Here is a 25,843-nt window from a genome sequence, read left to right as displayed (position 1 = left end):
TTGAACATGCCATGGTGACTCATGCACCTCTCAACATGATTTGAAGATTGGAGGAAGTCACAAGAGCCAAGACAAAGTTCAAGATGTTCACCCAAGTAGAAGAAGTCCAAAAAAGTGCAAAGGAGCCGATACATTCCAAGAAGACTCATGGTATTCATTTTTAGAATGTATTTGGAGTCCTCTTGATTTTATGTATAAATGTACTTTCAAAAGGTTTTCAAATGGTTTTTATACTTAACTTTTTACATCTTTAAAAACCACACACACCCGAAAATGTGTTTGAAAACCTAGGACTCAAGCCCAAAGACCATGGCCCAAAAGCCCCTGATTTTTATAGTTAAAAAAAGGAATTTCACACAGGGCCGGTCGACCGGGCTTTGCCGGGCGATCGCGAGATGGAACCTGGAAGTCCAGGACATCTCGAAATTCATCAGGCCGGTGGATCGGGCCAATCCGGTCGACCGCGGATTGATTTTCTGGAAATCCAGAAAACATCCAGGTTGGGCTTGGCGGACGACCGTAATGGGACGGTCGACCGCGGATAGGTTTTTGAGCTAACATGTTAGCCTCACCGGACGACCGCCATGGGGCCGGTCGACCGCGAAGGTAAGAATTTGAAAATATAAAAGGGCGCCCGATAGGGGCGGGCGACCGCGATGGCTCGGTCGACCGCCGCGGTCGAGCAAACTAGCCGTTGGGGCGTTTTACAGTTTTACCCCAAACGGTCATAGTTTCAAATACATTACATATACATGATTAAAACCTATTACATATATATGATTAAAACCTATCTCTACAAGCTTTTGAACATTTGAGAAAGATAAAATCCCATTTTCTCTTTGAGCTTCAAGTTTTTGATCAAAAGCTAAAAACCTCTTTGATCTTCCATTTCTACATCTTATCAAGAGGCACTCCATAGGGCTTTACATTTGCTATTCTTTTGGAGTGATTGTGAGCTACAAATGTTGTAATCAGCCTATTAAGAGGCAAAAGAGTTTTTCTTTTTTATTTGTTCATGTGAGGGTCTTCTCTTCGGCCCGTTAAGAACTGTGAAGACGAGGGCTTTCTCTTCGGCCCGTTAAGAATTGAGAAGACATGGCGAGGGTCTCCGATTCGGCCTGTTAAGAAAGGTGAATCAGGTAGAGGGTGTGTCCCCTCTCAAGGCTTCCTGCAGAAAGGGTTTGTTCCCTTTGGAGATGGAGGTGTCGGGTGTACGGTTTCAACATTTTAGTGGATATCCCAAGGAGGTAAACTTGAAAGAGTGGAGTAGGTCTTGTGATAGACCGAACCACTATAAATCTTGTGCCTTGTGGATGTTTGCTCTTATCTCTCTCTCTTGCACGTGTGGTAATTGGTAATCTCTAACCCCAACTTGTTTATGTTTTTAATGGAACAAGGGTTAGTAAATGCACTTGATTAAAATGTTTAAATCCTAATTGCATTATAATATTTATTTGAACAAGGGTTAGCAAATGTGCATGATTAGAATGTCTAAACCCTAGCTTTCAATAATATGCCTATTTGAATAAGGGTTAGATTAATTAGTGCTTAATTAGTGGATTAACTTTTAATCTTCCACTTAATTAAGCCTAAAATTTCTAATTGACCAATTCACCCCCCCTCTTGGATTGTCACACCTGTATTTCATTTGGTATCAAAGCTTAGGCTCTTAAAAAGATTTTTAATTTTATTTTTAAAAATCTACAAGAGAAAAGATCTGTGACAATCCAAATGGATTTTGAGAAAGGCCGATCCATCCCAATTCCTCCATTTTTTGATGGAACGAATTATGGAGCTTGAAAAGCACAAATGCAAGCCTATCTCAAATCCATAGATAATGACGTTTTAGATGTCATTAAAGAGGGAATTTCTTTTTCAAGGAAATGCACTGAAGGTGATATAAAATTGTTTTCCTTGAACTCAAAGGCAATGATCTTATTGTGTTGTGGTTTAACTCCTAATATTTTTGACAAAATTTCAAATTGCATCAATACAAAAGATCTTTGGACTTCGTTAGAAAATATTTTTGAGAAAAATCTTTGTGTCTTTTCAAATGATGAAATTCTTAGACAAAAAGAGACTTTACAAAAATCTTTTGCAAATGAAGTTTGTTTCAAATTAGTGAATGAGTTAGTTTAGGGGCTATGCTAAATGTTTATTTCATTCACATTCTTACTAGATACGTCAATTCATTGATCTATTCCTTGTATCTAGAATATATGAGCTTAATTGATATATCTTGTTATCATGAATGTAGATACCCATAAATGGTGAAATTTTTAACTGGAATGTATCTATATTCTTAGTGTGCTTTAATGATTATATTCTTTTCTTGTCAAAAATCCACCTAAGTGCAAAATCACATTACTTGTGCTCTTCGCATCCACAATTAGAAAAGTTTAAATGTGTCAAACTTTGCTTGACATAGAATAAACTTGCATCTAATGATTTGTGGATGGTGGTTGGTTGGACCTACAGCCTTGTGTCCAATCATGGTAGACTATCCATGGAGGCTTAAAAATACCATATCTTACTCATGTTTACCCAAAGTGATAGACTATCACTTGCATGAGCCATGGATGTCTCTCTCAGACTTGTTCTCTATAGACTATTCATATTTTGTCTGAGTTCTATAGATTTGTGCTTAATTGATATTTGTATATAAAATCTATAGTTATTTTCCCTGAATGGTATTAGCTTATGGTAAACATGGAAAACCTTAAAGTTAAAAGCTACTCAATTGATGCTTTTAGCCTTCTTACTAGTTAAGAGAGAGATCGTACCTTCATCTTAATTAAAACACCTAATTTCTTTGGCTTCTAGCCAACATCTTAACCATGATAAGCCATATGTGCCTTTTCTTTGCTACATATATATATATATATATATATATATATATATATATATTTTATATGCACATATGTAGGGGGAGCATAGCTTGCTAGGCTGTCATTTCCTTTGATATCATATGACTACCTATAGCAATCATGCATTTGTAGCCCAATGGTGGTTTGTAAATCTTTCACCTTAAATCCCCTGATACTTTTATGCTAGGACAGCCCTTTGGAGTCATACCATGTATGAGTCTCTAACAAAGGGGGAGCTTTATATGTATTGTCTGTCCTTTCCTTCTTATCATATGTGAAGTTGATATGGGTATCACATTACATATGATAAGTGCACTCATTTGAAGCTTGATTGCTTCATTTGAGTTTGGGATTTGTCTTATGCTTACATTTTGAGATCATGTCTTCTAGTCCTGTAGAGAAATTGGATTAGAAGCAGATTGACAGAAAACCAACATGCATAAAGTCCAAATCCCAATAACGAGTCTAGGCAGAAATACAACTGACAAAAGACATAAAATAGCTGACGGAATAATTTTCAGAAATCTATTGGTTAGAGACAATTCAAAATAGAAGCAAAACAAATCCAAAGCACAGAAAAATGACAGAATAGGCAAAGTCGGTTCGGTTTCTCTGATTTTCAGATTATCTTTCCCACCTTTTACACTTTGGCTATCTTTCAAGATTTTTCTTGTATCGGCTCTTCCCACCCTTACACTTTGGCAATCTTTCAAGCTTTATTGTGTTTGACTCATCACAGATCGTCCCTTCTTCTGTTTGGCTATCTTTCAAGCTTTTTCGAACTTTGAAAGGAAGTAACATCTTATTCATTGTTTATAAATATATTTCGCGGATTTAATAAAGACATGAGCCATATGATTTCAGAAATCCATCAAGAAGTTGATACTGAGAAGCAGAACGAGTCATAGAAATCGGATCTAAAATATGAGGAACAGATTTCAAATAGGTAACAAAATTGCACCATCACCATCACCATCACATGTACTAAAATTCATTTAGTTGAGTTAGCAATCACCTGCCTTGATATTGGGTATGAGAATCAGTACTAGTAATCCTTACGAGAGCTGATGTCCTTGTCCTGAAAAACACATCGTTCCGATGTCACCACCTTATTTGTTCTTTAATTGTTATCTTATTCATTTTCTTGATTACATTCCCGAGTGGATCCTCTTATATTCGATTTTCAAGTCCTGTAGTTCAGATTTCACTATTAATTTGATTCGTAACGTAACCCTTAACTCTAGGGCCTATCTATCAAATTCTTGTAGTCAATATAATACTTTATAAATGTTTTATAATTATTATCTAACATATTTAGGTTCTGATTTTTATAAAAATCAGCCATGTAAGGCTTTTTCAATATATACATGTACCATATCTTTCCTATAATACCATACATATAATATAGAAACAATGATTCAATAGAATCCTTACAAAACTGCCCACATAATCAACAGTTATGCGCTGATTGTTGATATTCGTGTACCCAAACTTGCATTGGTTTATCACACATACATAGGCTTCACATAGGAGTCATAACACGTAAGTTTCCATTAACAAATCTACGTTTTATTCGCTATTTTGTATGCCGGAATTTTTTTGAAAACAGTCCCTTTTCAATACAAAACATTTTGTATAATTCGTAGCCTTTTAAAAGAAAGTATATATATTAATCTAGGTTAAAGTATTAACCAAACTTTGCTAAAATAAACTCTTTTGAGTGCTGAAATTTTAGAAAAAGAGTTAGTCGACCCCAAACTTTAAAAGTTATTTAAAGTAGCATAATATAATTACATGATTATACAATATACGAGATCATAAGACCGACTTTTCTTTCTTATGTATGTTGATTTTTAAGAAAAGAGTCTTTAAAAAAATATATAAAACAACCCTACATCATATCAACTCATATAAGGCACCTATATGGAAAAGATGTTGAAGAAACGGCTTTAATCCTTACAAAATAGACCATTTAGGGTGCTGATTTGGTGTAATACAGTGGTATTTTATGAACGAAACACATGAGAATATTTCATTTTGACGACTTTAAGAACAACCAACTGTTGAAAATCGAACCATAAAACCATATCAAATTTGATTTGATAAACATCTAATTAATAATTATTTATCAATTATACACAAATTTTATTTGTGAAAATTCTAACTGTTGAATGAACACTTAGTAGGAAAATTTCATTTTCTAATCAAAATCTATAGCTGTTAGATTTTGGATTTAATAAAAATTTGTATTTATAATATCATGTGACAGTTGAACGATTAAGATTTTTCATTTTAATCTCATGTACATTCATTAATACACATACTCATATACCTATTTATATGTTTGAAGTATACAAAGAAATCTGGGATACTTACTTGGAAACAACTAAAGATTTATAGAACTTTGTTTTTCCTTTCTCTTTCTATCTTCTTCCACTCTCTCTTCTCCTTCTCTTCTCTTCTCTTACTCCCCTCACCTTTCTTTTCCTCAATATTTTTTTTCTCTTTCCTCTACACTGTGCGTGAGAGAGAGAGAGAGAGAGAGAGAGAGAGAGAGAGAGAGAGAGAGAGTGGATGAGAGTTTTTTTTTGGAGGAAGGGATATGAGCCGTTGCTCTCTTTATTGAGCTGTGATTGATTTCTATCCCAAATCTCAAAGATATGGTTAGTTGCTACAATTTCTAGTTTTTAGTCTTATCTATATGGCATATTGGCTACTTTTAGGAGTTTAAAGATTTCAACAAAAAAGGAGTTCCCAAAAAAGAGGTGCGCACGATCTCCCAATTAGTGGAGATCACGGATATGTCTCTAATCCCTCCATAACGTGCACATGACTCACGTACACTCTTTTTGGGAGTTGCGTACGACCACAAATGTTGGGGCAATCCAATCTTCACTCAACCCATTGTGATCCCCGATTTGCCCTTATTCAATACCCTTTTTATGCTTTAATTGTAAAATAGCATATTTAGTTAGTATTTAATGGTTTTAAGTGTTCCTAGGTGGGCCCACTTACTATTTATATTAAAAACTGGACTTACTATTTATAGTAAAAATGGAACTTACTATTTATAGTAAAAATCAGACTTACTACTTATAATAAAAAACGAAATTTATTATTTATAGTAAGTACGAATCTGACGGCCCGAACGACTTCACATCAAGGATCTAGACCGTTGATTCTTGATCGAAAAATCAATGTCTAAGATTGAATTAAAATTATAATTTTTTATTTGTCTTAAGTGGGGCGGGTGTTACATTCTTCCCCCCTTAAAGGAATTTCGTCCCCAAAATTCTTCCTTCCATATCCCATATAAAGCAGTAAGTCAACTACCATGATGAACATGGAATAAGAATATGTACATACCTTCCAGTCATTGTCACTGACATAATCGTCATCCACGTACTTGTCCAGTACGTTTCTAAATACCGATATTCTTTTGTGTTTACTAGTCACCTCCTCTTCAGAATATAGTGACGTTTGATCGCGTTTGGAATCAAAGGATATACTTATAATCTTAGAAGCATGAACCTTCTCTCGGGTTGCTGCTCCCACCTCGGAACCTCGATTCGGCGCTCTTTAGGAAGGAGCTTCCAGGGAGCGCGACCCCAGAGAAACGGGAATTGCTCTAATGATGCTCCTAGCATGCATTTCTTTTTTCCAGTTCTTGTTCCCTGTTCAACATGCATTTCTTAGCAGTACTCTTCCTAGCTGTATGAATTATTCAAGCCATCCTAAGGCTCCAAACGTCACAGCAATCTGTCAGTATGATATACATATAATTCAACTAAATCCAGGAAAAGAAAAACATCACCATCATGCCAACATGCACAAAATATATACAAAGTTATCAAATTTTATAATTCAAGGATTTTCTCAATCAAAATTTTATATATGTGTATTTCATTTTCTTTCATTCTTTCTCCCTTTTTTTTGAAATAGTTGCATACATATAGTAGGTTCCATCAAATATCTTCCGAAAAATAATTGGGGACTCGTCCAAGATCTACTCGATCATTTCTCGAATCCTCTATCTATTCGTAATATCGATTCTTAGTACCCTTGACTTCTCTAGACAAAATCCTATGTCCACTTTATTGACATCTTCCAAATGACTTTCGAACTATCGACGTCTCTCATAAAGTGTCCTATACTCGCTTTCTATCCTTAAAATGACGATTGTGTTCCCAGTTCTCGATCCTTTCACTTGTATTTCTGCCCAGATCCGTTATTTGTATTTGGACTTTATGCATGTTGGTTTTCCTGTCAACCTGCTTCTAATCCAGTTTCTCTATAGGACTAGAATACATGAGTATGAGCGTGTTCGCTAATGAGGATATGTAAAGGCGCTCCTTAAAAACGGATGGGATAGGAAGGGAATAGTGAAGGGAGGCGGCTGTCTCGTCAACTTCCTGTCTTTTGGAAATTTGACAATTTTATCAGTAGTTAGTTTGATACTTTAGTCAAGTTTTGAGTTTAGGTTTAATAGTTGAATTTGGAACACAAATGTTGATGGATTAATCGGTTGGTGATTTTTACTTGGATATTTGAATGGAAATGGAATTAGTATGGTTTGATTTATGTGTTGTAAAAAAAAAATTATGTGCTTTTATACAGGTTCAAAAATTCCCAGGTTTCAGGTTTGTTGTCTTGTAGCGATCCAGTTTACGGAAGTCGGGTTGTTACAATTGTGGTATCAACTTTAGGATTTATGTACTATTGAGTAAAATGAACTCTTATTAGCAGTTTTTCCTTCGGCGGTGGAGGTATTTGCCTTATGTTTTTTTTGTTCAGCATCAGATATTGGCTTCATTAATGCATCAAAGTGAGTTAGAGTGACCATTAATCGTAGTTGAACCTGAAGCCCCACTTGAGCAGGCTCTGAGTTTCAATCTCCTTTTTTTTTTGAATGGTGATTATATTAATATAAGGGCCGAAGCCCATAGATACAACATGAGAATAGAGTAATCAAGGAGGGAGAAAGTCAAACAATTGAATGCTATCCCTAATGACTCCATCCTTGGCTAATTTGTCTGCCACACCATTAGCAGATCTTCTTACATGGTATGCTAGGGCACTAGACTCACCAATGATATCTTGAATCTCATCAAAACCACCTAGCAAATCTCCAAGGAAAGGAATGCATTTTATTGAACCAGCTGATCACGTTCTTAGAGTCCCCTTCAATTTCTACTTTAGAGAGATCCATGGATGCCAATAACTTGATACCATGATGAATAGCACGCACCTCAGCCTTGTTGGAGTCTGACACACCAATAGGTCCCGAGAAAGCCCATATAACATGACCATGATCATCTCTCAGAACACCTCCGACTCCTGATGGTCGTGGGTTCCCCAAACTTGAACCATCAAAGTTAAATTTTAACGATCCTTGAGCGGAGGTTCCCAAACCTGATCCACAGTAGTGGCTTCCTTAGCTCTAGTGCAAATCACATTCCAACCATACCAAATTTCATATGCCGAATCAAAAGAGAAGCTGGGGATAGTTCTAACTCAAAAGATAGTGAGTGCAATGACTTTATTAAAAAAAATATCGTTCTTCTTCTGACACCTTTAAAGACTTGCATTTCTTTTTTTCCATAGGACCCAAATTGTGGCAAGAAAAGACACCTTCCAAAGAATTTTACCTTTACCTTTCCAAGGAGCCATCCCCAATTGTCAAACAGCTCCTCTAGCTTAGCAGGAAGAATCCATGCTACCCCAAACTTGGATAGCAATCTGTTCCATAATTCTCTAGCAACCCTACATTGCAATAGTAAATGGTCCACCAATCCCACTCATCCCTCGATGCACAAAGGACAATGGTCGGCTATCAAAAAGTTTCGCTTTCTTAGGAAGTCAACAGTTTGGATTCTATGTCTCTATCACCGAGTATCAATCTCCTTCTATTCTTAATTGAGATAACTATGGGCCGTCTTATCAATATAAGAAAGATAGTTTGTGGTACTGAGGACTCTCTAGCCCTTCCGTACACTGTTTTTGATAAAAAAAAATGTGGGTGCTCAGTTTTTTCTTTTCTTAAATTGAAGCTAAAAGAATTTTTATTCAAAAGAAGAAAAAGGAAAAAAAAAACATAAGCTTGAACTAGTTATTCAAGAGCAATAAGAAACAGAAGAAAAAATATAGTTACATCTTCTCCACAATTTAGAACTTGTTATTCACTCCTTGAGCCAAAGAATCAACCTTTGAGTTTGCTTTCGCTATATGGCAAAAAAGAAACCTGCTGATTATTCGCCAAATCAATTGCCTCTTCCATCTCTTTGGCATATCTCCAGGGAAAATTTTGACGAGATTGCATATGCTTGATTGCATTGGAGGAGTCACTCTCAAGTATAAATGTATTAAATTACCAAGCATGTACAATTTCAGTGATAATAATTTTGCAAGTAAACGATGGCTATTCTAGGGTACCATTATAATTAAGATTATTTATGAGTATATATCTATTTACCATAACATTATTTTTTCCTTTTTAATAGTTGGACGATGCACCTGGCAATTTGTATCGTAGCCTTTGATTTTAGGTGTTTTGGATACCTTGCTTGTTTGAAGATCTTAAGGATTTTCCCAATTAGCTCGCCTTAATCGAGTACACACGATAGTGGCTAGTGTCTTAACTATGAGAATGTGGAAACTGCTGATTGGTATTATATCTCCTTGACATGATGCTTTTGTCACAAGATGATAGACTCTAAATGGGAGAATTGATAGCCCATGAATACCTCGTAGAGTAGGCAAGGCATGCATTGTTTGAAAGCCTATGGCTATGCATTGAAATCTTCTCAATTACTATGATACTATCTGCCAGAAGGAATGGGCTTTGGCGAGTGATGGAAGAAAGTCTTGCATTTCTGTCATGGTTCTCTATTTTGATTAATGGCTCTCGGATGGAAAAATTCTGCATATATAACTTTGTTGTTTTTTGCTAGTCTTCTTAGATCCTTCTTGTACATCATTTGGATATTGATAAAATTCATTCAATTGTCTTCAAAAGGAAACAGCTTTAATGATAATCAGACATATATTTTACAACTGGTAATTATGGTTACTGAGTCCATGTCATTGACATATGCATGCCCAACAATGGTGGGGAAACAAACTGCCATATAATGCAGTCACATCGTTCTATTCAAGGCTTCAAATCATGCTCCTATGTGTACATGTCATAGGCCATGCTTTGAAATCTCTGTGAATTCAAATTGAGGTACCAAAGGATGCTGCTTCACGTTTGAACCAGCTATTGACATTATGTGGATTATTTCCATTACTTAAAAAAAAAAAATGTGGATTATTTCCATTCTTAAATGCCATTCAAATAAAGATCAGCTCAGACCCTTGAATTAGTCCAGGATCTTGTTTTCATTGCGGAAACTAATCAGGTTCATCTCTCTCTCTCTCTCATAACTATATGTTCATTCACATGTGCACGCGCAAATCTATGGATGTGCATATCTATGCATGCATTTAAGTATATGATTTTTGTTATTCAGCTTATCTTGTTTCCACTGGTTTTGATGCAAGCCATTCTTTTAGTGCCCTTAACTTCTATCTTTGAAGATTGAAATTTTTGTATCACTTATTCAGGTTCTTTTATTACTATTGAGATCTAGTTTGACTTTGTTCTTCAAACCATTGAGTCGTATCTTCTTCTTTTGTTTGATCTTGTAATTGTATGGAAGTTAATCACAAATTTTCATCCATCTTATAGTACAATCATTTGCTATGTTGTCCAGGTTAAGGCATTTAGTAGGTCATTAGAATCATTCAGAACTGCTATAGTTGTGGGAGGAACGAACATAGCAGAGCAGGTAAGAGATCTTGACATAGATATTATCGCTATGGGACTCGTGTTATATCTCCTTTGTTTTTTGAGAGATTTTATATCGTGTAAGCCTGTACAGCCCAATATTTTTCAAAAGGTACTATATGGTTTACAGCATAGGATGATTCCCGTATAGCCCAGTATTTTGCCTGGTATTTTTCAAAAGGTAGTATACGGCTTACACCGTGGGATGATCCAAACCGTCCACTTGATGGGCTACAACGTAAATAAGTTGCACCCAAAAAATCATTTCCATTTGATGATCCTAGCCCTATGATCTATTGAGGAACTGCATAATATGGAATCTTCTATAGTGGAATCGTTTCCATGCGATCATCCTATGAAAATGATTTTTGGGGTGCGGCATATTTACATTTTGGCCCATCAAATGGAAGGTTTGGATCATCCTACGGTGTAAGCCGTACAATACTTTTAAAAATACTGGACTATATGGGCTGACACCATATAAAAACTCGTTTTTTGAAGTGTCATGGATATTTTTTTATCACTGCCTTATGATGTATCTTTTATCATTGCTTATTTTCCCTGTTCCTCCATAATTTTTGTCATGTTGACTTTACTGGTGATTGATGCTGTAGAGATCTGAGCTACGAGCAGGAGTACATATTGTGGTTGCTACACCAGGAAGATTTATTGATCATTTACAGCAAGGAAATACCTCCCTTTCTAGGATCTCATTTGTTGTTCTAGATGAAGCGGACAGAATGCTAGACATGGGTTTTGAACCGCAAATAAAAGAGGTAATATGAGACCATCAATCTTTTTGCAGTAAATGTTCTGTTGTTGGTTGATCCTTTATTTTCAGTGCTTACCTTTTCTTTCTAATGCGATTTTCATTTTCCAACTGTTATCTGTGCAAATAATCCTTTGGGTTTGTTCGTATCACTGGCAGTGCCATGAAAACCAAAGAAAAGAAAGAGGAAGAAAACCACAACCTACACTACTAAAGTGTCATCATCTTTCACTCACAAAATTTCTCCTCTTTCCTATGTGTGAACTGCACACAAAAAATGCATTCCTTCCTTTCATCCAACGCCGCCTCAAGTAGAACAACAATTCTTCTTTGCCAAACTTCCTGATGTATCAGTAACATTGATGGTTGTCCCCATGCCAGGCCCAGTCGTTGTAGCTGCTTCTTGTGCTGCCAGTCCCTTCTTGCTTATTATACGTTAGATCTCTGTCAGTATACTGAAATGCCTTCTTGCTGACGTGGCAGACGGAAAAGGAAAAGAAAGGGAAAGAATAAGAAAGCAGCAATAGTGTGCATTCAGTTGCCAGGAAAAGGAAAAGGAAAAAACCGAAACCCATCTTCTCTGAATTGATCAGCAGAAACAAAAACCTCAGATCTTCTCTGAATCGAAAATCATAAAACAAATGTTCTTGCTATAGCTCAAAACCTTAACCCATATTCTCTGTTCGGCTACGCAAAAGACAAAACCCATCTGAAACAACCCATAAATCAAAGATCCGAGTGAACCCAAAACGACAACCTATAGAACAAAAACCAAAACCCATCTGAAAAGAAACAACCAAAGCCCATATTCTGTGAATAGAAACACCTCATAAAAAAAGTCAGATCAGAGTGAATAGAAAACCTAAAAACAAATGCACATGCTGAGCGGAAGCTATGCTCAAAACCCTATCTTCTTTGAATGGAGGCTATCTCGCCTGAGATGGAGGCGATCTCGCTGGAGATGGGGGTCTCACCGGAGACGTAGGAGGAGTCTCTAGAGACGATGGAGGAGGAAGATGGAGAAATAAGTGACGGGGTTTGCTTGGAAGAAATGGGGTTTGTAAGGAAGATAGTCGGTCTCGATACTTGGTTGCCTTTTCCGCTCCTCGTTAAAACGAAGAATCAGTGGAATTTGGTAAAATCCGATAGTTTGAGCGAATTTTGGACTGCGGAAAGTGACTTGACACATCATGTTCTGCGGATTCCACGAGGGACATAAGTTTTCCGAATCAGAGCAACAAAACGCACAATTTTTCCGCCTTTCCGTGGAAATGGCGTGCTTTTCTTTTCCCTTTCCGCTAAATTGGCCCAACCGAACAGACCCTACGAGAATGACTACGCAGAAAGTCACTTTTTTGGTTAATGGTGAAAGGCAATTTTTGGATCCAACAAGGGAGCATATAGGGCCATGTATGTGAGATCAGGACTGTTGATCTTGTAGAACATCATGAGCCGGCAAGGGATATTTTAAACAGGCAATTTTTAGTGATTGGAATGGAGTAGGGGTATTTTATTTCTTGAGTAAAAGGCAATTTTTTGGATCCAACAAGGGAGCATATACAAATCATGTGTTGCTTATTCAGTGATTGGAATGGAGTAGGGGTATTTTATTTTTAATTTTTTTTTAAACAGTTGATTTCCGTATATTTATATGATTCTCCTTCTTTGTTGTTCAGCGAATTGTTCACTGAAAGGGAGTGGGGATCTTCTCTTTCTAATTTTTTAAACAGTTTCTTTTTAATTTTATGTATTTGTATGATTTTCCTGCTTCTAACCATTCCTTGTGGGATGAGATCTTACAATTACATGGACGTTATTTTTGTTTTTGTTACGAGAGATTGAGAGAAGAGAAAGTGAGTTAGGGCTGTCTCCCCCTCACTAATTTATTTATATACTGAAAAGAAGAGTACAATTACTAGAATACCCATAGGCTTATTCTAACACTCCCCCTAAAGCTGGAATGTATAAGTTATACATTCCTAGCTTGCTACAAATGTCACTGAACTTTGCTTTACTTAATGGTTTTGTGAACATATCACCCAACTGTTCTGCATAACGAGTGAATACATTACATATCTCCCCTTTCTGAATTCTCTGATGAATGAAATGGCAGTCGACTTCGATATGCTTTGTTCGCTCATGGAAGACTGGATTTGTTGCAATATAGATGGCAGCCCTGTTGTCACAATACAACTGTGAAGGCGAAGGAAAACTAATACCGATCTCAGACAGGAGTGACCTCAACCAAATGATCTCGGTACTAGTATGAGCCATTGCTTTGTATTCTGCCTCACCACTTGACTTTACAATGATGTCCTGCTTTTTTACTTTTCCGTGAGACCAGGTTGCCTCCTTCAAAGGTACAGTACCCGGTAGTTGATCTCCTATCAGCAGGAGATTCAGCCCAATCAGCATCAAAGAACTCCTCAATTCGCATATGACCATGCCCTTTGAATAATAAACCCTTCCCTGGTGCACCCTTTAGATACTTGGGGATTTGAACTACTGCACTCCAATTTGAAGTACGAGGAGAGGTCATGTACTGACTAACCACTCCAACATCATAGTATATATCAGGACGAGTAACAATAAGGTATATGAGCTTACCCACCAGCCTTCTATACTACCAGGATCTTCCAACAATTCACCCTCGTCTGGAACTAGTTCTACATTGGGATCCATAGGTGCAGACACAGTTTTTACACCGAGATTTCCTGTTTCCTCCAATAAATCCAAAACATACTTTCTATATGATAGAGATAAGCCACTAGAGGAGTATGCCACTTCTATCCCAAGGAAGTATCTGAGACATCCCAAGTCTTTTGTAGCGAACTCTCTTTGTAAGAACGTCTTCAGCTTCTGAATCCCTCCTGAGTTACTACCTATAATAATGATGTCATCGACATATACAATCAACATAATGTGTCCTGCTGAGAACTGATGACCGAATATGGAATGATCCACATCACATTGTTTGAGGCCAAACCTCATAACCGCCTCACTGAATCTGCCAAACCATGCACGTGGAGATTGCTTCAACCCATATAATGATTTCCTGAGGCTACAGACAGAAGAAGACAACTCCTCCTAAGCAACATGTCCTGGAGGTTGCTCCATATACACCTCTTCAAGAAGGCCGCCATGGAGAAAGGCATTCTTCACATCTAACTGGTGAAGATGCCAGCCATTATTGACTGCCAGGGACAGCAGGACTCACACCGAAGGTATCTTCGCAACTGGGGAAAATGTCTCATTGTGGTCAACGCCGAAAGTCTGAGTGTAGCCCTTTGCCTCTAGACGAGCCTTCAGTCTCTCAACAGTGCCATCAGATATTTAATGGAGAATACCCAACGGCAACCAACAGGTCGAGCACCAGCAGGGAGAAAGACCAAATCCCACGTCTTGTTAGAATGTAGAGCACCCATCTCAAGGTTCATGGTAGCTCGCCATCCTGGGTGATTAAGAGCCTCATCTAAAGATCGTGGTAACACAACAGAAGACATAGAGAGCACAAAGCTTTTGAAAGTAGGAGTTAGACGATCATAACAAACAAAATTAGAGATAGGGTGGGCAGTGGAATGAGAACGAGTACGTGAAGCAATAGGTGAGTCAGATACAACTACAAGAGAGGAGGATACCTGAGTAGAGGGTAAGAGGATCTATGTCTATGAGGATGATCTTTCGGAGTGAGGTTGCCGTGCTTGCTGCTGACGCCATTGATAGTGAAACTTAATAGGTGGAGGATCCACGCTGGGAACACAGGATTCGACCTGACCAGGAGGGCAATCAGAAGGAGATGGTAAAGGGGTAGGAGAACTGTCCAGAAGGACATGAAGAGAAATAGACACCTCAAGTTCCAACTTGGAGGAGGTAGGGACTGAACCAGAACTGAAGAAGGGTTCGGATTGAAAGACCGTAACATCGGCTGATAAAAACCATCGGCGCAGACGGGTACTGTAGCAACGATATCCTTTCTGGGTACGAGAATAGCCCAGAAACATACATCGTTCAGAATAATGATCTAGTTTGTTGTGACCAGGACCTAAATGATGAACAAAGCATACGCAGCTAAAGACACGGGGCGTAAGTGGAAATGGATCCTGCTGTGGGTATAACGTGTGATATGGAGAATCACCACTCAACACAGAAGACGGAAGGCGATTTGCCAGAAAACAGGCAGTGAGAATGGCTTCAGACCAAAAGGTTTTAGGAACCTGCATCCGAAAATTGTCTTGGTTTGGGAATTTTATCCCATCTACAAAATTAGCCCTCGAGTGCTGACCATATGGCGGAGTCACTAGCTAGGGAAGGAGTAGAGCTAATTTTCACATTAGGCTTGGGCTATCGCTATGGAGTGGGCCGTTTTTATTTTTCTTTCCTTTTCTTGGGCTTGCCCATGTTTCTCTTTTTTCTTATTCTATGTTACTTGGATACGGGTGTGGGTAATGGATACTGCGAGGATATGGAACAAGGATCACTAAAGTTACAAAATCGTAGGATATATACAGACGAGGATCTGAGATGTAAGCGCGGGATATGCGTAAGGATAGTATAAGAAGATTTTAATAAACTTTAAACCAATCATGATTTGAATTTTGAAAAGCACACACATCTCTCTCGTATAATAAATTAACATCTCCTTTCCTAGAGCTCACTGTCTAGTTTAGGATTCTCATTTCCTTTATGATGAGGAATATAAAAGAGCAAATAAGCAATTACAAGTTAAGATTGTTAGGGTTTTAATTTCCTTTATGATGAGGAATATAAAAGGAACAAAGAGGATTTGTGCTCCAAAGGTCATCTTTCTTTTGTCTATACATGAAAGACCAGATACTCTACTGTCGATGTAGAGAAAAAAACAAAAAAAGAGAATACAAGTTATCCATATCTGACGCTCATCTCACACCATTATCTGTGTCTTGTTTAGTCAGGAATACGAGTTATCCATATCTGACGCTTATCTCACACCATTATCTGTTTCTTGTTGAGTCGGGTACTCCACCATTATGAAGGATCCTGATTTCATAGCTTTTCTAATGAAATTTCACGCTCTCTAAAAACATTCAACTTAGCTTCTTACGTAAGTTTCGGACTAAATGTTTGTCTCTTCACATCTTTGATCTTTCATACATCCTTTCTCCTTTCATGTCTGTCTTACATCATCTTTTAAAAAAAAATGTCTGTCTTACATCTTTTGTCTCTTTTAATCTTTTATGCATATTTTGCCTCTATCTTCCATCCATCTTTTACAAGACTGATGTACCAACATGTGAATTTTTTGCTCTTGCATATCACATATCCTATATTTAAGAACTAGGTTTTAAATTTCGACCGAAATCCGACGGATTTTAGTGGAGAACGGAACCAAAATCATGTAAACTCGAAACGTCACAAAATTTCGACCTAAATTTCGAAATTTCGGTCCGAAATTTCAGGAAAATCCCCAAAAAATTGGAATTTTAATATTTTTTAATATTCTCCCGAAATCAGAAATTTCGGCCAAAATTTTAGGACGAGATAAAATATTTTGATTTATTGGTTTCGTTGATTTCGTCCGAAATTTCAAAATTTCCGTTACAGTCCACCGAAACGCATTCCTAAACCGAAATTTAAAACCTTGTTTAAGAAAGCCCAAACTGGACACTTTCTAACCTTGTCTAACATTGGGAGACATCTACTCTTATTTCAATTAGCAACTTCTCAGATCAGACTCAGCAGCAACATGATGATGTTCTTAGACAATGGTTCATCACAATACTCTCATTTGTCGAGACCTTTCTTCATGAAGGGGGATTTACTTTGTCTTGTTGAATAACATAGGCTACACCCTTTGGACATAGTATTGTTTTTCGGTATTGGTTATTAATAAGGGGTGCTAGCCTGTTGAGACATGCCAACTTTAGGAGGCACTGAAATCATAACATGTTCGCACAAACATGTAACTAATATTAAAAATTTCAACTGGGAGTGATTAAATATGAAAAAGGACCAAAATGGATAGAAAAAGTTACCTAAAAAAAGGCCTAGTCCTATCCAGTTGCGTGTGGAGAAGTTGACACGACCAGAATACCTCAAAATGTAATGTCCTTGGTGCGTACTGCATAGTGAAATTCATTGTTTCCTTTCCTGGTAACTGGGAGTGCCATAATGGATCTTTTGAGTATGAAAACATAAACTGCAGATTCTTAGACCGATTTTATGTCAATTGGGATAAGAATGTATGGAATACAACCTAAATATATATGGCACTGTCGTTAAATCCTAGGATTTGCTATTCAATTCCTACACTTCGATTCGAGAACCTTAGAGAAAAATTCATGATTTAACTTGAATCAATTGTGCGGTTCATTCATAAACAACATATAGTATTTCATGCTTTTTAGTGCTCTTTAAAATCCACTCTACCTAATGGATTTGAGGGACGTTAAATGATTTAACTTGAATCAATTGCAAGTAACATAATATGGCTCGATTATAAGGTCCAATGAAGCACGAATACGTGTACGGGGTGCGGGATCGACACGATACGGGTACGTGGATACGTGATTTTAAAAAAAAACGGATACGGGTACGTTGTGGGTACACTGAATATAATATATTTTTATATTTTATTATATATTTATAAAAATTAAAAAATTAAATATTTTTATTAAAGAATTCAAACAATTTAATTGGAGAACAATCAAATAACAATAACATCACCAAACTCTAATATTACTTCACCAAAATCTGAACAATTTATTCAGCACTTCACTGTTTTGATATCCATGCTCTCCTTGCTTGTCTTTTAGTATTTAATGGGCTTGTGAGAGCTTTTTGGGAACTGTAATAACCTGTTGACAGCCTTTTAAATACTAAAAGACGTGATATTAAAACATTAGAGTGTTGATATCATTTCCCTATACATATTATAGATATTTTGATATATTCACCCCCTTTGTTAATTGGGTCAGCCCCTCTATTGTAAATATGTAATTTTGAATTTAATTCAAACTGGGTGCGCACCCAAGTGCACCCGATACGTACCCAAACCCCCAACTGAATTTTTGTTTTGTTAGTTGTTTGGGTGCGTACCGGGTACGCACCCAAAGAGTACCCAAGAGCACCCGCACCCGATACGCACCCGGCACGGGTGCGTGGGCCTCCGGAGAGTACTCGTACTTCTTAGATAAGGTCTGATTGATTTGGGTGCTCTACATTGATGGGGACCATCCTTCGTTACCAACCAATGGGATCCCCGCCCATTTTATTTCATGTCTGGCATATAAAGGGGTGTTTGTGGCTTTCTTGCTTTCATAGGGAGTCTAGGAGTCAACAATGATTCTATGGACTTTGATTATTAGTTTGCTTTGAGTTATTTGTTTGATTAGCAATTGATGCAATAGAATGTTACTTAAGCTATCGCAGGATTTTATTTCCTAGTTCTAGTAAATGCCCATTAGTTGTTGTAAAATTAAAGAAGATTTCACTAATCTTGAATGTATTATAATGAACCCCAATAGTGCTTATATAGAGCACTTAACGGATAAACAAAGAAAGCTAATAATAAAAAGAGATTATCCTAATCTAATTCACTCGCCTATTCTAATCCAAATACTTAATGTAACCCACTCAATTCAAATCTTCTAAGATTTGATCCTATTCTAATATCCAACCAACTTGCTTAATCTGCACCAAGATAATCCAATAATCCAACGGTCTGATCTGACTATTCTTCACACGCCCCCTCAAAGGTATATTGATTGAAAATCTATATACGTTTGCTCATAATAAAAATTCCCAAATTGATTACAATAAAATGTCAGCAACACACTTGGCGGCATACTGCCGAATAGTCTAGTATAATGCACACCATGTTGATGCAGAAGGTCTGTTAATGTTGATTGATGCTTCTTGCCACAGGTATGTCAATGCCGGTTGCCCAAAGGAAGCCATAATAGGCTAAATGAGACTCAAGGCCTTGATGGGCGAGTCTACATAAAATGGGTCACTATGGACCAATGCCAAAATTGGCAAGAATGAGCCTCAATGGGCAAGACACCACAACTTGGAACGACTCTCTCAGGCACGCACTTCAAGGATCCGAGGCATATACCTCAAGTGATCAAAGCACCTCAACTAAGTAGAGCAACTTTATCTGTTTCAGGCACGCACCTCAACGAAGGTACCTCAACTGAAAGAAAATAAATGAGAGAAAAGAGGATAAAAAAAGAAGGGCAACTAGCAGCTTAATGACAATGATTATTGGGAAACATCAAAGATCATTTGAAACCTTATAAAAGGATTTAGTGTTTACAAAGGAAGGGTGCAATTATCAAATTTTGGGGTAAAATTGAGGAATAAGAATCCAAATGGGGTGTGGTTTTCAAATATAGATCCTGAGTAATTGAGTATTTTGCAAAGATAAAGTGAGAGGGTCTAATTTCCAGCACCCGTCCTCCTCATCATGGGACCTAATAAGGCACACATAAATGTAGCCTTCACATGGCAATGGGAGAAGCTCCACCGTCACGGCTCCCTCACTCGGTTTGTTTATACCAGGTTCAAGATGCATCGACATGAAGTTGAGAATACTTAGATACACATCAGACAGTAGCTTGATGCGGAAAAGTTGCAAGCCATAGAGAAGTGTTTGGAAGGTTTGAGATGATAAGAAGATGGGGTGCTTGGATTCTGGGGGATCGATGTCGGCCCGGCGGACGGCTAGATCAGCCGTCTGACGGAGAACGGAACTCTGTGTGTTGCGATCAACACCGGGTCTGGTTCGGATCTACCCGCTCTGATACCATGTAAAATTAAAGAAGATTTCACTAATCTTGAATGTATTACAATGAACCTCAATAGTGCTTATATAGAGCACTTAAGGGATAAACAAAAAAGCTAATAATAAAAAGAGATTATCCTAATCTAATTCACTTGCCTAATCTAATCCAAATACTTAATCTAACCCACTCAATTCAAATCTTAGAAGATTTGATCTTATTCTAATATCCAACCAACTTGCTTAATCTGCACCAAGATAATCCAATAATCCAACGGTCTGATCTGACTATTCTTCACAGCTGTCATCAAATTATAATAAGAACCTGTGTCAAGTCCTAGTTTTTTTTTGACTGGTAACTTCATTTATTCATCGAAGGGACTAAACCCAGAGGACCGAGATGGTTAGATAGAAAGACAGAAAAGGGGAAAACGAAAACCATACAAAAAGCCCCTCAAGGGGTGAGAAAATTCAAAAGCTCCAGATTAGGCTTACTGAACACCCCCCACGCATCCACAAGCCAAGGCACTAGCCTCTCTATTGGCAGAAACATTCCTTGCTCAGCCACTTGATGACATTAGGCGAGTCTCCTGCCACAATGATGCTTTCAAGGTCCCTATGGTCTACCAACCTGATATCCTGAAGTATAGCGGCCACTTCTGCTTCTATAGCGTATTTAATCCCAATGGGACCAGAGAAAGCCCATTTGATGGCGCCTTTGTCATCCCTAAGGTGACCCAGTACTGCTGTTGGACCCACCTTGTCAAGTCCTAGTTGTAGTCTTGTGAGATTACTTTTATTTAAAGGGAGTGATTGCAACATGAGAGGGACAAATGAATAAAGCCATCTTGCTGTGTAGATTCATAGCTTCTTCAACAGTGGATTCTATTGAAAAGGTTCAAATCCTTTAGTTGAATTCCATAAGTAAAGGATGGATTCCTAGTGATTTTTTTTAAAATTCTCTCTTTAACTATCTTCTCTTTCTCTTCCTTCTTCTTCTCTGTGTAGGAGCGTCGGCCAGTTTTTTGAGTACGTCAGACATCTGTTATCTATTTAAGTATTTTCATCACAGTGCTAAACTCAGAATTCGATCTTATTCTTTGTTTCTTATATTCGCAACTTTGTTCTCCATCTATTATTTTTCATGCATAAGTGATAAGATCACTGCTGTTTCCTTCTTTTAGCTCATCTTTAGTGGTGGTTACAGGGTCTTATTTCTAGTTTTCTCTTCTTGCCGAATTTCTGCTCATCTGCTTATATGATCAGCAGATTTATTATGATTGCCTTGGATGTTAATTTTTAGTCTTAAATCCTCTGATCAAGATATATATTTGTTTCTTGATTGATTGTTGGATTAAAGATCCAAGAGTAACGATTTCCTTCAGTTTCGTGAAAATGTAAATTTCTGTTCATACTTTGTCTAGATTTGCAAACGAGTTAATTATCCTTAGGTGCTGAATTCTGGAAATTCTTTAGCCTCATTTCTGCTGATTTCTTAAATAATTTCCTGCAAGATCCGTAATTTCCAACACATCCCTATATTTCCTTAAATTTATTTCCCTTCTCAGAGCCTTCCTACATTATACATAGTGGAAATGGCCTAGGTTGACCAAAATTTGTTAAAATATGAATCTTGTTTTTATTTGGAGATAGAATATGGTCTGTTTTTTTTTTTTTCGTATTTTTTTAAATTATCTATAAATATGTAAGATCAAACAATTATTGGAATCAGAAAACTGAGCGACCAAAAAAATAAAATAAAAGGGGAGGATGGAGGTGGACGGGTTCTGCGCCACTTGTGCTTATTGGAACTTCAAATGGAAGCATTCTTGTCGATGGTGTAAGCAAAACAAGCGGGACCCCATACCAGGAGTCAAAACCTCAACCCCCCGAAGGTGTTTATGGAAAAGAAGGAAAAGAAGTGGAAGGGCGGAATCAATCTCGCGGCCAAGAGATTGGAGTTGCTTATCCTGTAACTACCTTAATTTTAGATGGCGGGATATATGTCGGAGGTGTCGTTTGAATAAAAAGGAAGGCCCTCCCCTTAGGGCGAAAAGAGGATCATCCCGAAAGTCTTTTCGGTTAACGTTGATACGGAAGATGACTGATGGCCCGATTTTGGGACGATTTCTTCACCGGCCGAGGGAGGTGGGGGTGGCTCTAACTATGTCGGGAAAGGAGGTGGAATTGAGATAAGACTCGCTCAAAAGTTGCCTAATAGGGGAAAGAAAGGATAGTTCTGGATCCCTTCATGACCTTTGGTGGTGGGCTAAAAGAGCCTGAAACCTTCCTCTTTTACCCTGTCCATGTGCTCCATCAAAGGATAAAGTATTATTCATATTTGAGTCGGAAGAGGAAGCTGCAATAATCCTGGATAGAGGTAAGAAGGTGTGGGACGACCAACTATATTCTCTCTCTATTTGGAGTAAAGATTTTACCCCAGGTTTGGAGGATATATGGGTTAAGTTCTATGGCATCCCTCTTCATGTATGGCCCAAATCAACAGTTGAAGCATTAGGCAATTTGTTTGGTCGAGTATTGGAAGTGAAAATGGAAGGGGGCCACAATCATTGTATGACATTTGTGTCTGCTAAAAGTCTCGCCCCACGGTGGAAACTTCCACCATCTCTTACTTCGATTCAGGTTTCAGGACAGTGTTACATAATCGGCATCGAAACTCAGAGAAATAGGCGTCAGATGGTTACTGACACGGAGTTTCTGAATTTGTCTTCAAAGTTTGGTCCGAATTCAACTCCTTCGGATCTCGGCCCCTTCAAATCTGGCTTTAGAACTCAGGAAATGCCCCCGCTGGCGTCGAAATCGTTGCCGTCTCACCCACAGGAAAATCTAGGTAGGAGATCCGTTGAACCTATGGGGCCTACTGTAAATACCCGAAATACCCTCCCTCCAAAATTCGTCCCCCTCTTTTAGTGAGGGTCGTTTTTGTCTTTAAGAGTTAGAATCTGATTACGGCTTCTTTAGAAAATTCTATAAATACATCTTTATGAGAGATTAAGAAACCCTAAACCATCTTTGTAGCTCTAAGAGGAGATCTTCATGGAGAAAGAGAAGAAGAACGCGGTTCAGGAAGAGAGATCTCGAACCGAGGTAAGATTTGAAATCTTTAATGGTTAAACGAATGAAAAGAACCGTAAACTAAGGATTTGATGTGAAAAGAAATGTGATTAGAGCCTTGGTTTTAATCTATGGCAAACTCCATGGTAGATCTTGGATTCCTTGGGATTTGTTTCGTGTTGAACCCCCAAAGAACTCAAGATCAATTGTTTGTATCCATAGAAACCTTGATATTCGAGGATTTAACATAGAGTTGGATTTATAAATTTTAGTAATGATTGGGATTCAGATCGTGAAATTGGGTTCATTGGATTCCTCTTGATTATATGATTCTAATGGATCCGACCTCGCGTAATTCGGAGTCCGAATGAGAAAGATAGAAATTACTAAAGTTATGTGAAATCGGGTAAAACCGGTTTTTCCAGGGGCAGTCCAGTCGACTGGCGCACCCAAAAACTGTGTTTTATATCGAAACAGTAGTTAAGGGGCAGTCGACTGGTGGTACCAGTCGATTGGATCGCCTAAGAGGGATTTTTTTATATGGGGATAGTAGCCTTCGGCAAGTCGACTAATGGAGCCCAGTCGACTGCCAATGACTTGAAATTTGTAAATTATTTTGGGAATTCCCAACTCATCTTGTGTGTTTTTCCTTAGCTATTAGGCCCTTATGTGATGTGAATGAACAACTTGAAATAGGTATTTGACCTCTAAGGAAAGGGATAAAGAAAGTGATTCGGTATTGAGGTACGTAATTTCGTACTACCTTAGTGTTGCGATTTACCTTTTGAATACTATGACATTGTTGATTGTGAACCCCAAACTTTTTGAATTGTGAAGCTATTGATAAACTTTGGATCTTTATTTGGATCTTGCATGCTCACCCCTTTTGTTTTCTCAAATATATGAACCCTTGGAATATTGATTTATCTTTATTGTGAAACTATTTTGGTATCAAGTTGAAACACTTGCCTTGAACTTTGAATACCTTCTTTCGAACTGTGTGAACGTTGAACACCTATTGAGAGGCTTAGGTTATGTGAACTCAGAAAAGACCCCCGCCAGTGGGGCATAGGCACTAACCTATATGTGAACTGTGATCCCGCCAATGGGGGACAAACGTTGGCCCTGTCGACAGATATGTGAACCTAAGAACTAGTTCCGACACCGTGGGCGGTCGGTGTAAGCAATAACTCGCGTTGTGGACCCGTGGGCAGTCGGGGTGAAAATAACTTGCTTTTTGGACTAAGCCGATGATCTCAGGGTGGTATCGTAACCATATTAATTACCTTCTATGACCCTTTGAATGTTGTGACCTTGATGTGATACTTGACTTGTGTCCTTGCGAACCTTTGCTTAATTGAACTTGTGTTAATCATTTCACTTGTGGCTTATACATTTCGTACGGTTGTGAACCCTTCTTTTGTAGCATGCAATGATCCCACTTTTGTAGTGTGTTATTATGTACTTAGCTTTTTAGCTGACTGTGGTTATATTAATATTTTCAGAGTTTTATCCTCATGGAACCGACGAGGAGGCTCAGGAGTGACCCTGATATTTGGCTATCGTTATCTTCTAGTATTTTATATTATTTAGACAGTGAGTATTGTTTAGGGCTATTGAGATTATGTTATTTGATTTCGTACTTTAATTTTGTGGGATTTTGGGTTAGATGAGAGATTTGGAAAAGAATTGATATTTGATTATTGGTCAGATGTAAGACATTTAAATTTGGTTATTTAGATTATTTAGATTATTGCAGATGGTTTTGATATTTGCTTTGCTAGCCTTGTATGCTTGTGAAGCTTGCTTTGCAGGTGTACGGCGCTGTCGCACCCCTAAACCTTGTGTATTAATTATGTGTGTATGTGTATGGCTAGGGGGCATAACAAAAAAGTGGTATCAAAGCCTAGGCTTTAGGTCCTAGGTAGAATATTTGAACAAAGGATTTTGATATTGAGATTTGGGGATTTAGGCAAGGAGCAAATTAGGAAGCGCTTGATAGATTTGTGTGTTCCAGGGACGCCTGGGAACACATAAGTCAGTCACGCGACCAGGTCCTAATTATAAATTCAAATGCACCTAGGGACGCTTGGGAAGCATGCGAGTTTGTAATTGGGAAAGAATCTTAAGAAACACAAGTGATAGATAAAAGCTCCAAGGGGTACTTTGATATATAGTAGGAATATGTATGAATTGTGAAACATGTGATAAATGACTAATGGAGTGTTATATGAAATTGTAGAATGGTAAGACGAGGAGCTCGTAGGGATCACACTTGATCCATAGATGATATTGTTGGGGGGAATCAGAATGAAGCTCATGACGAGCCCATTAATCCAGAACCTCAGAATTTAGGTGATCAAGTTCAGAATGAGAATCAAGAACAGAATGACATAGAACAAAGGATGTGAACTTGGGCCAGAATGTGAATCCTCAAGTTCCCCCACCTGTGGCCCCTCAAATGACATAGAACAAGAACGGACTGAAATGAGAAACTTTATGAGAGCCTTTCTTGGGATGGCAAACCAATATCAGCAACAGCC

At 37.9% G+C, this 25,843-nt stretch overlaps 1 protein-coding gene across 2 annotated transcripts in view; it reads left to right on the top strand.

Moving 5' to 3' along the window:
* The window catches only part of LOC143880322 (DEAD-box ATP-dependent RNA helicase 20-like), a 63,124-nt gene that overhangs the window by 9,463 nt on the left and 27,818 nt on the right, over window positions 1–25,843 (top strand). For both annotated transcript variants that reach the window (XM_077383205.1, XM_077383204.1), the window contains exons 5-6: window positions 10,622–10,696; window positions 11,310–11,471. In XM_077383205.1, the coding sequence (XP_077239320.1) occupies window positions 10,622–10,696; window positions 11,310–11,471 (237 nt within the window). The remainder of the gene's footprint in view (window positions 1–10,621; window positions 10,697–11,309; window positions 11,472–25,843) is intronic.

This window comes from Tasmannia lanceolata, unplaced genomic scaffold (assembly GCF_043159265.1).
Source record: "Tasmannia lanceolata isolate RefF3 unplaced genomic scaffold, GAP_Taslan_0.1 ptg000006l, whole genome shotgun sequence".
NCBI classification, from domain to species: Eukaryota; Viridiplantae; Streptophyta; class Magnoliopsida; order Canellales; family Winteraceae; genus Tasmannia; species Tasmannia lanceolata.
The sequence above is the reverse complement of the archived record's forward strand: the minus strand, read 5'-3'. Positions and strand labels throughout refer to the sequence as shown.